Source organism: Charadrius vociferus, unplaced genomic scaffold (genome assembly GCF_000708025.1).
Source record: "Charadrius vociferus isolate BGI_N301 unplaced genomic scaffold, ASM70802v2 scaffold82, whole genome shotgun sequence".
Lineage (NCBI taxonomy): Eukaryota > Metazoa > Chordata > Aves > Charadriiformes > Charadriidae > Charadrius > Charadrius vociferus.
The window spans coordinates 2,851,660-2,865,427 of NW_009647401.1; the positions used below are offsets into that span (position 1 = coordinate 2,851,660).

At 40.8% G+C, this 13,768-nt stretch overlaps 1 protein-coding gene across 1 annotated transcript in view; it reads right to left on the minus strand.

Moving 5' to 3' along the window:
* Positions 1-4,077, minus strand: part of SAMD3 (sterile alpha motif domain containing 3) — a 42,304-nt gene extending 38,227 nt beyond the window's left edge. Inside the window, exons 1-2 of the mRNA XM_009880159.1 lie at positions 3,999-4,077; positions 3,056-3,245 (exon numbers count right to left, since the gene is read on the minus strand). Of these exons, the coding sequence (XP_009878461.1) occupies positions 3,056-3,245; positions 3,999-4,077 (269 nt within the window). The remainder of the gene's footprint in view (positions 1-3,055; positions 3,246-3,998) is intronic.
* Between the last annotated feature and the right edge of the window lie 9,691 nt (positions 4,078-13,768).

The following is a 13,768-nucleotide window of genomic DNA, read 5'->3' on the forward strand; positions in this document are numbered from 1 at the left end:
CTGAGACTTACTAGGACCAGGCTTAGGGTAATGTAAACATGCATTGAAGAACTAAGCCTCCCCAAAGTTATGACAACTGGAAGTCTTTTTTTGGGATGGCACAGCTTCCTTTCTGTACCTCATCTCTTCAGAGCCTCTGAACTCCAAAGATGTTAGATGTTTGATAAACTGTTCAAGCCTCAGCTACACTCACATGTGAAAGGCTATTATTGGAAGTGATACTAACGTTTGCCAAGTTTTAACCAATTCATGAACCAACCTTCTATCAAGCCTTGCCCTACTAACAGCATTTATAGTAAAAGCCCCCCTATATGAGCAGAGAGGTGAGCTAAGCACAACTCACGCAGTTAGAAGACATGATAAGGGCACCAGGATAAAGAGATGGCCAGCCAGGAGTACACCAACAAGCACTGGAGATACATTCATGCGAGAAATACAATAGGGAAATACTGCTGGCAGCTCTTGGAAGCTCCACAGCGGTTTCAGCTGACCCAGAAGACAACTGCTATGGTGCTGCTTTCTCCCCTGCCCCTTTGGCTGAGCAAGGCCTTCTCCACTCTGCCACTGGTACTGGCACGGTGAGCTAGTTCTGGGAACCAGCCTGGCTGAGAAATAATTCTGCAAGATAGAAAAGGGGATTGGTTTTCACCTGGGCTCAAGCACCACAGGGGAAGGGCTAGGATCACTCAGACTGAGTTTTCACAGCTCTCCCCTGCCACTGTGGGACCACACACTCAGCTAGGGATGCTACTAACTGAACTTTAGTGCGGTGACTTTGCTCGTGCGACCACGACTGCAATTCAGCCTAACATCACTAAGCAACAGAGGAAACATGAGTTCTCTTCACATATATTGTGGATCTATGAATTTTTTGGTTTTGTCACATATTCTGTTCTTCTGTGTCAAAGCAGATTACAAAAAAGAAAAAATTACATTACTTCAAAACAGTGTCTTGTACACTTTATTCTAGTCATGAGTCCTTGAATTAGGTCAAAATAAGTTATTCTTACAGGATTTTGTTCAAGATATACTGAACAGACAAAATCATTTCAAACTACATCACTAAGATAAGCACTTCAGAGTTAAGAAATGAAGAGTTACTGCTACCTGCGTATAAGGATACAGCTTTTAGTTTTATAACAAATACTGTTTTTACTGTAGGAGCTTTTTCATCACTCTATTCCCCAAACTGCATAGAATAACTTGATTTTTTACTCATCCTCATATACATGACTGAATGCATTTCTTAAACCTGTTTGAGTTTTATTCTGTGGTTCCTGACTCTGACACAGAAAAATGTTCCAGAAACAGTAGCTTATTTACTTAACTTCATGGTAAATAGAGGAACACCAGCATCTTATTTTCCAGGCAAGAAGACTAGGTAGGGAGAGATTTAAGGTAAATTATATTCACTAATATTTGAAATTTCCAGCATTTGACTTATTTTTATTTTTTTTGAGTCTGCAGAACTTCACAGAAAAAGCTGTGCCCTCACACTACTGCAAGTGCATGCTCTTTGTGAGACAGTAAGGCCCAACTTGCAGGATGTGAGAAGTACACGGGGAACAGTCACACCTGAGCTGCAGTCTAGCCAAACATCCCTGACAAAGTCAAGGATGAAATCTAAGTATCCAAAGCAGCATTCAAACTGCCCTAAGCATAAGGACATGTTTTCTTCTGAGCCCCCCCGCTGAAATCACTATGTATCTGCCACACTTTGGATGAAGTACAGGGCCCACATACAGTAGTCTTCACACCAGACACCTGTTCTACCTCCAAAGAGGGAGCTTCCTATGAATCAAGTGAGGCAGGACCCTGGTGCAGAGATCCAAGACTGGCTGTGATTGCATACTTCAGGTCTATGACAAATCATACATGTGGTGACATTACCTTCTTCCTGCACCCCTCTTCCCTCCAACGATGTAGGACCATTTACCCAAGGAGCTTCATAAATACTTCGACAAGGACAAGAAGATGTATCTATGTGACTGTTTTACTTCTGCTCATGAGTACAATTTGGTTAGAAATTACTCAGTCATCACCATTTACCATGCTTTGGTTTGCGCTGTGGAGTCATCTCAGGGTGCACAACCAGGACTCCTTTCGGATGAGAGCAAATGCCACAGAGAATGCTCTACAGATCTGCTACTACTGTGTACTAATGCAGGCTTAGCGCTAGAGTCCTTTCCTGCGAAACAGAGCATTTTGCATCCATGGCAAGCCATCTTCTACTGTCAGGATTCTTGGCCTTAGAAGAGATCACTCTGAGAGCTCAGGATGTCTCTCCTCAGCCAAGACTTCCAGAAAAAATAATCCTGCAAGACTTACAATAGAGCAAAATGGAAGGGAGGGATAGAGGGGAATCACATCAATCAACCAACCCAAAAACCCCAACCAGCCCACACCAAAACACCCAAGCAAAAACCCCCACAAATAACCTCTGCCCCCCTAATAATAAACAAAAAACCAAAACCAAACAAACAAAAAAAACCCACAAAGAAACAGACCAAAAAAGAAACCTACTCAACCAAGAGCCACAACATACTCAGTGAAGACAATCTCTATGGAATGTTTTCTAAAAAACTATCTAGTTCCACACAAATGGGAATTATTAAATGCTAACACCTAGATCAAATTCAGAGCTTCCTTTGAGAGACTGAATTTAAATACACCTGTAAAACAAACATTATCTCTGGCTAAATCATGATTTTACTCCAAGACTTTAGAAGTAACCGCTTCAAAAGCTTAATATCACAAATACAGAAAATTTTAGCTATAGCGAAAGCTTGATGATGTTTCATCCAAATGAAAACTAGGTCCTAGAAGTGGAAATGAAGAGCAGTTTAAATTAATTAATGATGTTGTTCAGGAATGCTGATGCCTTGTTTAAAACCACAAGGTAATAACCTTATTTTCCATTTCACATGTTGTTAGAGATATCCAAAGTATAAAAACCAGTTACAGCTGAAGAGCTAGTAAATGCCAGTTTTAAAATGCTATGAAAAGAATACAACTATACTCAGACTGTTATTTTCTGTGCCATGCACAAACTCACCCACTGATTACTTCTGGAAGTTTTGGAGAAGCTGTTTCACAAGAGTATGTGAGGGATTCCAGCCCACTCTTCTGTTGCTGGTATTTATGAATCAGGTCCATCAGCACTGCCTGGTGCCCAATCTTTTTCACCAGCTGCTGCACCATACGATCATTAAGAGCCAGAAGAGCTGCTCCACTTACTTCTTCTTCTGCAGATTGAAGGGGATTAAAGAATTACTGTAAAATAACTTTATAGTTACAGTAACATTCCACATGCCTGAAAAACAAGATGACAGAGGACAGGTCAAAGGCAACGATGCTTTCTACTGCTGATGGTCTTCTTCAACTGCTAAAAACATGATGTTTTAGCTACTGTCCTTTTCCAAGCAGCTCCAGGAGTCCTAGTGCCTGGCCAGAAACCTTCCCCTAACAAAAAGCCAAGTTTGAAACATACAGAAGCAGTGAGCTTACTGTTTTAATGCTTTAAATCAGGCCTTGCTTAGACTACAGCAGACTGTTAATTATTAATGAAGGACAGCAGGCTTTTTAAGAGAGCACACAACAAATAGCCCGTTCACATAACAGTTTCTCATGCACTCTTTTGTAGGGTGTTTATATACTCAGACATAAAACATTTACACACTACAGTTGCATTATTTCAGAAGATTTATACAATATAAAATAGGCCCTGTCAAGCCTTTTAAACTGCCAGCTCTGATTTGAGGTGTATATATTTGTATACAGGCTTAATCTCATCCCCCAGCATTTCTCAGAGACTTCATAATAAATCAGCACACTTATTTTTGATTTATCAGATCTATGTCAGTTCACACCCTAATAAATTTCTATAAAATTCTGAAGTTAGCATACATATACATGCCCCAAAACAAGGTAGGCAGCACCAATTAAAGGCACAGAAATAAATACTAAACAAAACCCACACAAACAACAAAAATGCTTACCACGAAACTTAGGAACTAGTTCTCCTAAATTTCTCTGTCTCAACCAGTTGCAGACTTGATCAACCGACCAATTTTCCATCTTCAGATGTTGCAGTGCTAAATTTCACTGTGAAATTAAGAGAGAAGATTATTTTTTTATGCTGATCTCTAAACTGAGCTCCAACATTTCATAGGGGAAAAAAATGCACTTATCAAATGTTACGTTTACATGCCCTGAATAAAAATAGTGCGAAATAATCCAACTAATGCCTGTTGAAAGTAGCAGTTTCCTTGGATCCCTTTCTTCACCTCCTCTCCCTTCCTCTCTTTTCCCTCTGCTCTAAGAGACAGCCTCATTCCTTATAAAACCGACCTGCTCCAGTACCATTAACACCCAGGTTTCCACACAGAGAAGAAAAAAGGTGTGAAATTCACCACCACCACGCTCATCAGGAAATGGCTGACATTTTACAGAAAGAAAAAAAAAAAAAAGAAAAAAAAATAACACCACCACCCCACCATCGGATAAGAGTCTGTCACGTATATGTTTATAGTAAATCAAGCACCTTAACCCTCTCCGCACTACCAAGAGGGTACTCAAGCAAATGTTTAACCCTCAATTACCAACAATTTGGGGCAATAAAGCTCCTGGAAAATGGAGGGCAGGGGACCACTCCACCTGTTATTTGCTAGTCCCATCCTTCAGGCTCCAGGGCTCCCTGGGAAGATGCAGCGGGCGTCGTGGGAAGGAGGAGCACCGGGAGCCGGTTCCAGGGAGGTGGCGGGGCCGGGACGCCGACCCCCACCCCTACCCCAACCCCTGGGTGAATCAGTCTAGCAGGTACCGTGTGCCCCTTCCCCGAAGGCCTGGCTGGAATCGCATGCCAAAATCAATAGCCACCTCCTCAAGAGAAGATTATTTATGAAGACAAAGCTTGTTCTACTCTGCCAACTTCTTGACGGCAGCAAACTCCCTCCAAGGGTAATTTTCTTGTTACCATCTTTTAGCTCTACTGCATAAAGGAGCACCAAGTGCTCCTTGACTATGCTTGCAATCCACAGCAAACAACAGTAGAGGAAATTATTCAGGCAAGTTTTCCAGGTGAGAACACAAATGTCTGGCATCGTTGGCCAAACACTTCCTTTCTGAAAATACATCCACGCCCAAAGCCTGCGCCTGCAGTGAACTCCAGGCTAGTACCAGGATTCACCCACACAAACCTCCTCAGGATCTGGTCCACTGCACTAAAAAAAAAAAAAAAAAAAATGCACAGCATCCTTGAATAAAAAAATTCCATTTTAATCCTTCAACAGCAGAGACCCCCAAAATAGATGCCCTTCAGTTTATGCTCTTGTGCCAGTAGACTTCAGCAACTTAAAAGGGTTAAGTTTAAGATGAATGTCTTTTTGAATTACATGAGTGGATTTAATTTGATATGACAACAGTAGCCATACAACTCCTCCCCCAGGCTAAGCAGCAATAACAGGGTGTGAAAAGTCATTATTTGTTGAGAACTCTGGTGTAAATTAAAAATCACACCTTCCTGTCACACTTCTTACTTCCTTGCAAAGAGTAGGGCAAAAAAAAAAAGGCTCAAAAAACTTGAAAGATAAAACCAAATGCAAAGCAGAAAGATACTTGTCGTATCTACCAAGCAGTGTAAAAGTAGAGAGATACATTAAAATGGTGGAAAGGTCACTGCTTCACCCTATAAGAAGACTAGCATCCTAGAACAGTCCTGCTAAAGCAGACAGACAGATACCAGCGTTTCAAAAAGTGTCAAGAGAACTACAGCCGTGCATAACAATATGCATATTTAGCTCGGTGTGCCTGACTCTACAGTGAAATGTCCATTTGCACATGGAAATGTAGGCAGTACGCTTTAGGGAGGGAAGGAAGTGCTGACAGTTTAGAGGCTGTTTTTTTTTTAAAAAAAATCAGATTATCTGTATTAAGGCTCACTACACACAAATACTTTGAAATGCTTCTCAAAAGTGATTTCACTTACTTGCCCTGTACTATAGATAAAGGAGCTAGGAAAAGAGCACACCAGCCTTCTAGCAGCATCATGGAGGCAACAAGAAAGACTGAGCATGGATGCTGATATTTGTCTTCATTAAGGATTCTGTTTATTACAGTAGCATCAAAAGGCTGTGCTCAGTGTGGGAAACCATGTGAATATTTATATTCTTCAATCAACCCTTAAAAGTCAGAACAACAAAAAACAACAATGGCAACATTTTAAAGATGGACGGTATTTTAGCAAGTTACAGTATAACTTCAAGTCAAATTCAGAACAGTTCTAAGTGTGAGTGATTCCTGTCTGTTAATAAATTAATAAATGCAGCCAATCACTGGGACCCATTTCTTCAAACACCTAGGGTGAACGTCTATCATCAGGACTTAACCAGCCCTGGTTAATGAAATTAAGTAATGAAATTAATGAAGATTAATTTTCCCTAGGATGAGTCAGGACAACACTCGCTTTTACTGTAAAATCCTTCAAGACCGAAAGATGAAAATCTTGTTTTTTAATCTGATCAAGTCAAAGACCTGTCTATGGTACAGGTTTCTGCTGATGTAGCTGGTTACACAATAGCAAGAGATGAGGTTCCTGACCAGCACACCTGTGCTGGCAGATCCATGCTGCACGTGCACTAATTTACCATGCAACTTGTTTTATTAGAAGATATAATGACCTACCATCCACTTAAAGTGACACTTCTAAATGAATAAACCTATATGTCAAAACATTTTAGACACGAAAAGTGAGTTATATGTACTTTACATGTTGACTTGTGAGAGAGTCTATGACATCACAGACTACAAATACAACAGCCTTTAACAGGCCTCTATGGGGATGTCACTGAGGTTGGAATTCAGGTTAATTTTAGTACATTTTAGTACAAGAGTGAGGAATGTGATGTGTGCACATCTATACATCACAGTTGTGCGGTGCACTTGTGGTACAAGGCCAGGTCTCAAAGTTGCAGGTGTGATGAGTAGGAATGGTCCATACCAAAGATATATGCAAAGTATCCCTTGTGTATTTTTTTGATGCTCTCCTAATTTGATTTTATCTTTGTATGCATTACAGAGACATTATTATTTTCTTTCCACTTACTAGCAACCTAGTTTAAAAATAATTAACAATATATTCAAGCAAATTTACAACAGGCAGAATATGTGATCTTGGATCCAGTGCTGAGTTATTATGAAAAGAACATCCATTGTCCACAAACCTTATCAATAACATATAGGGAAATGCTCCAAGAGAGCACTTCTGTCACTCTCTCCACTCACCAAAGAAAATGCCAACAACTTATTGCTGACATTTATCAGGCATGTGATAGCATGAAGCATTGAGCTGAATGCTCACAGAGATGGCCAAAAGAAGCGATGTGAGGGGAGGGAAAGAAAATTCGAACACCAACATAGGAGCAAATCTTAAAGTGAACATTTCCATTCTCATTTCTGTGCTACTGTAGAGTAAAACATATGCAGCTGCAAGATCGGGAGACAGAATGTACAGCAGATGCAAGAGAACACCCGTATCACCTAAGAATATGGCTATATAAGAACTAGGAAGAAAACATGCACAATCATTACTCAGCTGTAGATAAATGGGAATAAGACAGACAGCCCTTCTAAGCCTTGATCAGAGTTAAGGGGAGTATTAAGGGTTCTGAACATGCCTGACTATTGAGCTTATCAAGCAGACAAACTTCTCTGCTGCAGGAAATAATTCTGAAGAATATTATAAAAAATTAACTCTTTCCTAAATACATGTGCTTCTGATTAAATACGCCATTTCTAGCGTATTTTAAATGCAAGTTTTTACTATATGAACTTTAAAAATATTTTTATCAGTACTATCTACAGCGCTACTGGAAAAATGAGCTCTCCCACTTCAACAAGATTCAACCCAAGTACCAAGTTCTCCTCTGTTACAGCTGTACAAGCTACTTGGTAATTTGAAAGGAAGAAAAGAAAGTTAATTTGACTCTGTTTTAAGGTGATTTAATAGCCATGCAGATGAGACTCTGTCCTTGCTATCCCTGGCAACAGCACACAAGCTGTGGAATAGTACATTTAGCTGTAGAAGAAAGCGCCTTCATTTTTTTTAAGAACACAACTTCTGGAAATTAAGCCCCCGTAAAACCAAACCCTTTTTATATTCAGCTTTAAGAAAACTGTATGAGATTAAACATACAAAGTTACTAGATATTGAGAACAGGAAAAAAATAAGTAAGGATTAAAAATTCATGAATCACAAAAATAAGATCTCATATACTGCAAAGAAAGCAATCAGACTGAAGATCTTCAGTACAACACAGTGACAGCTTCAGAAGACTGAAGAAAAAAACAATTTCTTCTTGTAAGTGATATCACCCTGATTTTTCTTTCCTCCCAGAAGTACAAATTTCTCACCAGGACCATTGGTACTGTTGACCAGGTCACTGTTTGCTGGCTTAGCAAAGGACTCCGGCTCCTGCCACTGAGCAGTGCAGAGACCTCCGACACTTAAGCCCTGCAGCGTGATTCCACAGTAGCCTAAATCACAGCAGTCATGATCCAGCCCTCTTCTTTGCAGCCATCCGTGTGATCATGTAATCAGCAGTGCTGGCAAAACTGAAAACATAATTTTTTTGGTGTAGTGAGTTTTGGATGGATCAGTGCCTTTACCAACTCCCTGGCCAATTGGGTGAAAATAGATGGTGGAACCATACCCCTAGATTCATCAAGGCATAGACTGATCATTGTTACAATGCACTATAGCAATGAAGATTTCTGTCTTACTGGATCATTGACTTGTAAAGTTAGGCCAGAAACCCAAACTGTGAGTAGCATCTATTCCACCTCAAAAAAAAAAAAAAAAAAGGAAATGATTACCCATCTCCTTTCCCTCAAATCATTTTGCTTGAATTATACAGCTTCTTGCAAGGTTACTCTTGCTCCCATTCAAAGCCCGTTCAAGCTTGCCTGGTCAATAAGAGTAATAAGATGTGAAATACTCATAATAACGAGGCTAATCCATTAATTACTGAGAAGGATGGGTGCAAGGTTCTATTATTTGCTTGCTCCACTCGTGATTTAGAATCATAAACCAGTTCAGAGAGCTGAACCAACAGTCGGTCATAGTGACCTTACAAAAAGTGGTTAAGGTTAACTGAAAATAAGAGCTTACCAAGTCTATTCTGATGAAAAAGGCTTGGTGGCAACTTATAAGTGGTTCAGTTGGCAGATCCTCAAAAGTGCTAACGTTTGACAAAGCTGCTCTTTGTTGTTCCTAAGGGATGAATACCGAAACCTTTTTAGCCTGGGTAACATCCAGAAAGCGATGCATACTCTTAAGTGAGTCTGCATAGCTGAACTACGACATAAGTTGGGAGCTTCCCTGTGGAACTTGGATACATGGCATTTACATGGTTTTCCCAGCAAGTAAGTGATCTACGCAGCATTTACACCTTTGATACACAAGGGGTGTTATAAAATGTATCACTTGGATTTTGTTCACGTGCTTTAATTGTTCTTATTCTGTATTACAGCCTGCACTCAAAGTAAGATTTTTCAGCCATGTTTAAACAGTGAAGCAACACACCGGTAGAGTTGGAATACATTTTAAAGTGGAAAAAAACATGTTTGTCCCTCAGAATTCCGTGCTTGCACTGTCCTTCCAGATTCACAGGATCTGCAACAAACAATTGCACATCTCTTTAAAACAAGTCTTGCATCAACGCAAGATTTTGTCAGTGACTCAATTGTGCTCGGAGTCAGGATTTGACCTCTCACTGAGAAGGGTCTTTGCTAGTCTCTGTGAAATGTACCTTCATCAGGCAGGGCCACGTGTCTGAGATACCCCCATCTCGAAAAGAGCTGCTAGCTCGATCCCGAAGTGTTTACCAGGCAGCAAAGAAATAAGAACCTCAACAAAGTTTTTGAATTCTCCTGGCATTTGATCAGTTGGATGAATCAGCCAGGTAGAGGAGTGAGAGTGACTGGAAACTCTGAAACTGAACAAACTGCCCTCATCAGTAAAGACAGGCGACTGCATACCATCAGTTTTGGCCAGCCAGTGAGAACCCGTCCAGAGGTGCCTTTTCAGGTGGTCACCACATAACTGGGAAAACCAGAGCTTGCTGCACCAATAGTTAGTAGGATGCTCGCAGCCCATCAGCACTTTGTAGGGGTAAAGCCAGTGAATGTGTTTGAAGCAGAGGAACCAGGTCTGACTAGCTCAGGCGAAGACACCTCTGGGTTTTGTGTGGCTCGTGCTGCAGACAGACAGCTGTGGGGTGGCTGGGGGTACGGCCAGCCCGGCTAGTGAAGTCTCCTGCACTAGCCAGCCCTTCCTCCCCAGCGAGCTGGGCAGGACCCTCCTGGGCAGGAGGTGTCATGCACCTCCCCGGTAAGAGATACCAATTTCTTTTAGGAATAACCAAGTCAAAGAGCAGAGCACCGCTGCTAAGCAGTGCACGCCACCACCTAGCATTTCTGGATTGCCATCTTCGCGTGATTGAGGATTGCTGAATTATATGGTTGCTCACTGCTGACAGCACTCCTTCTCCAGTTTATCCATCACACAAATACGGAGACGATGATGAATAATTAGGTTTTAACACATTTCATGATGCACATTTTTTTTGTTTTGTGCTATTAATTCATAATGATGGATCCAGTCAGTCATAGATTTTTGTGTTAAGGAATTGTGTTGGCATATGAAACCAGGTGAGGTGGGTGTGATTGAGCTAGATGATAAAAACAAAACAGCAAAACAGGCTGTTTTGTTTTTAAAATAGGCTTATGAGAGGCCTATTTTATACACTAAAAGCTGCAGTTTAACTAATTTGGCATCCATTGGTGCAACTCTTTATGTATAGAATGTTTTAAAGGATGAACTAAGTAATGCAGTACTCATCCAAAATAGATGTCCCCGCAGGGTGATTGCATTTATTTAGTTCATTGATGTTTAGGGCATGCACAGCCCATTTCTTAAATATTACCACACCAAACTGTTCATTACTGCTCACTGCCTGTGTGTTACTGTGTCCTTGTCATACCCAGATGAAGAAGTCATGTAAACACTCCACAACTGAGACAAGAATGTTGGCTGAAACCACCAATGGAAAGATAATAATCTCTATCTGCATGATGGAGATAGGGAACTGGAAATTTTTGACATCTGTAAATTCCTATTTTGTTGTGATAGTGTAATCATGACCTGAGTAAGAGAATTCACAAGGCCACTTCAGAGGACTGTTTCATCCTGCTTTTTGCCCCTTTTTCAGACATGCTAATTTATGGTGCCTTGAGGAAAACCCTACCCCAAACACATCAGGACCTATATAATATAACCATTTGTTGTAGTGATGAGGGTGTAAGTTTCTCAGTCTAAGGATCTACTGGCAGCCTATCAATTTGCAAGCCCACAGTTAATTGCTGTAATCTACGTTTTTCAGGCCTTCTGAATTATTTATGTAAAGCCAAATCCCTCAGTTTGAGAGATTCCCTGCGGGTTGCCCCAGAGCCTCTTGGTTAGCACCTAGGATACATGAAAACTGCTCTTAAATCCCTGCTTCAGATTAGGCTGAGCAGGGTTTGGGAATATGCCTTACACCTCCAGGCTGTCAACCGTTACAGAATGGGGTGGGATAGTGGTTTGGAGGGCAGGAGATGTCAGAAAAGGCCTGACCTCAGTTTACCAGCCTTCTCCAGGAGAGGGGCCACGGGTGAGGATCTCAAGGGAAAGTAACACCTCCCTCCACGCTGAGGATAGGTCGATAGAGTGCATTCAAAACAGGCATATAATGTTCATGTTATGCTTGAATGCTGAATTAATGAAGTTAAACTTGTTTTCCAAAATAGCTAAAAGAAATCAGCTTTGTGATTCAGTCTCAGGCGGTTACAACATATTTGGGAAAATGTAAGGGTTCACTGATGTAGCTTTGTTTCACTCATTCTGTGGCTCCTAAACCTACGCGTTTTATAAATAAATCCTTTCTGACTGTAGGTCTTGTTTGCATTGCAGACAGTCAGACTGAAGCAATACATCACCAAAAGGGGTGTGAAATTCTTCTGCATGTGTCTTAAATAGAGTGCTAGTGTCAAAACATCATTTCACTGTTAAAATGCTAATAATTTTAAGCAAATGCGTATCCCAAACAGCTACACACATTGCAAGTTACTTGTGTTTAGCTATACACACTGGCCAAATACAATAAAACATACTTTGGTATACATGGTTCAGCAGTCAAGGATAAGTAGTATACCAAGATCTTCCCACCCTCTCCCCAAAGTCACATTTGCTGGCTTTAACAAAACCAGGAATAATGGCAGCAAATGGCACAGGGGTGCTTCTGTCACAGACTGTCAGTGTTGCCATATTCTGCATTTCACCTTTCTCTGACAAATACCAGGAAAAATCCATTTTGAAATAATTTTTCTTTCCATAAATACATAACAATATTGTTGTATTGACATTCCCAGTCTTTGTTTTCTCATTTGCATTATCCTTCAGATTGTACCAAAAGAGCACAAACAGCTTACTCACCACACCCAGTATATACACAGTCACACACAGATATATTAATAAATTTTTATGAATGCAATACTGTAAAGATAGGCATGCACACTCGAGTATTTATGGACACCATAAAATCATAGCATTTGTGATCAGAATGCAGGAAAACCTATTAAAATGAATTTGTTTTCCTTTTTGAATGAAAGAGCAGAATAACCATTTCCCCGTACACCCAAATCTAATTAAAAATACTATATTAACTTTATGTAAGTAAATAAACTGCTTGGGATTTGTTACTCCTATGTTTCACCGTATCTGTTACTAGGTATATTACTATTCAGGGATATATTGTAAGATGTTACTAATGTGGCTGTCAAGGTGAATACAGCCTAGGTGAATACTAAAACTATGCATTTATAAGAGACACTGTGATGTGGAAACCATGCTTAGTATAGCATGAAAAAACTTTCAGAGATGAACACGTTTTTCGGTCCAAACTTTATGCTAATTCATGTGATTAAAAAAAATCTTCCCTTTTCTCATTGTCTGATTAAAGAAAACTCCCTACACAGTCCCTTTGCCTGGCAGCTCCCTTCTGGATGCTCCACTGCTCAGCTGATGTAGGCACCGGGTTTGCTGCTGAGAAACAAGCCACTGACACCGAAAGAAGCTGTCTCTGTCCCCTCTTCTGCCTCCTCATTCTGCTGCCCGCACTGACCCCACCCCTCCTGCCAGCACAGATGCTCTGTGGCCATACGAGTGAAGTCAGGGGACAAACACCACTGAAAACTGAGAAGATGTTGAGTTTTCTGTCACATCTGGTCCCTCGTCCAGTTCATCTTATAGTCGTACGAATGCCTGTGCTGATGAAACGGAGATGGTGGGATAAAGATGGCAATGAGCAACCAGGGGGTTATGGGAGAAGACTTCTTCATTTTGGTAGCAGTGTTGGCTTAAAATATCTATTGAACTAGTGCCTGATTTAAATAAGGATGTAGACAAACAGTCATTTTGGAAAGAGCTGCCCTGATGTGAAGCATTACCTCCAGCTGCTTATTGTTTCTCAGCTGGAAAGCTGTTAAAACCAAGCTGTTTGGGTACTTCTGTATGCCAGTTTAGCTATACAGTTGGTAATCACTGGCACACTATGCATGATACCTTAAATCACCGCAGCTGTTTTTCACAATGACTCTGATCAAACCCCCGGACCTGTTGGAGCGGGTCCAGCAGAGGGCCACAAAAATTATCAGAGGGCTGGAGCACCTCTCC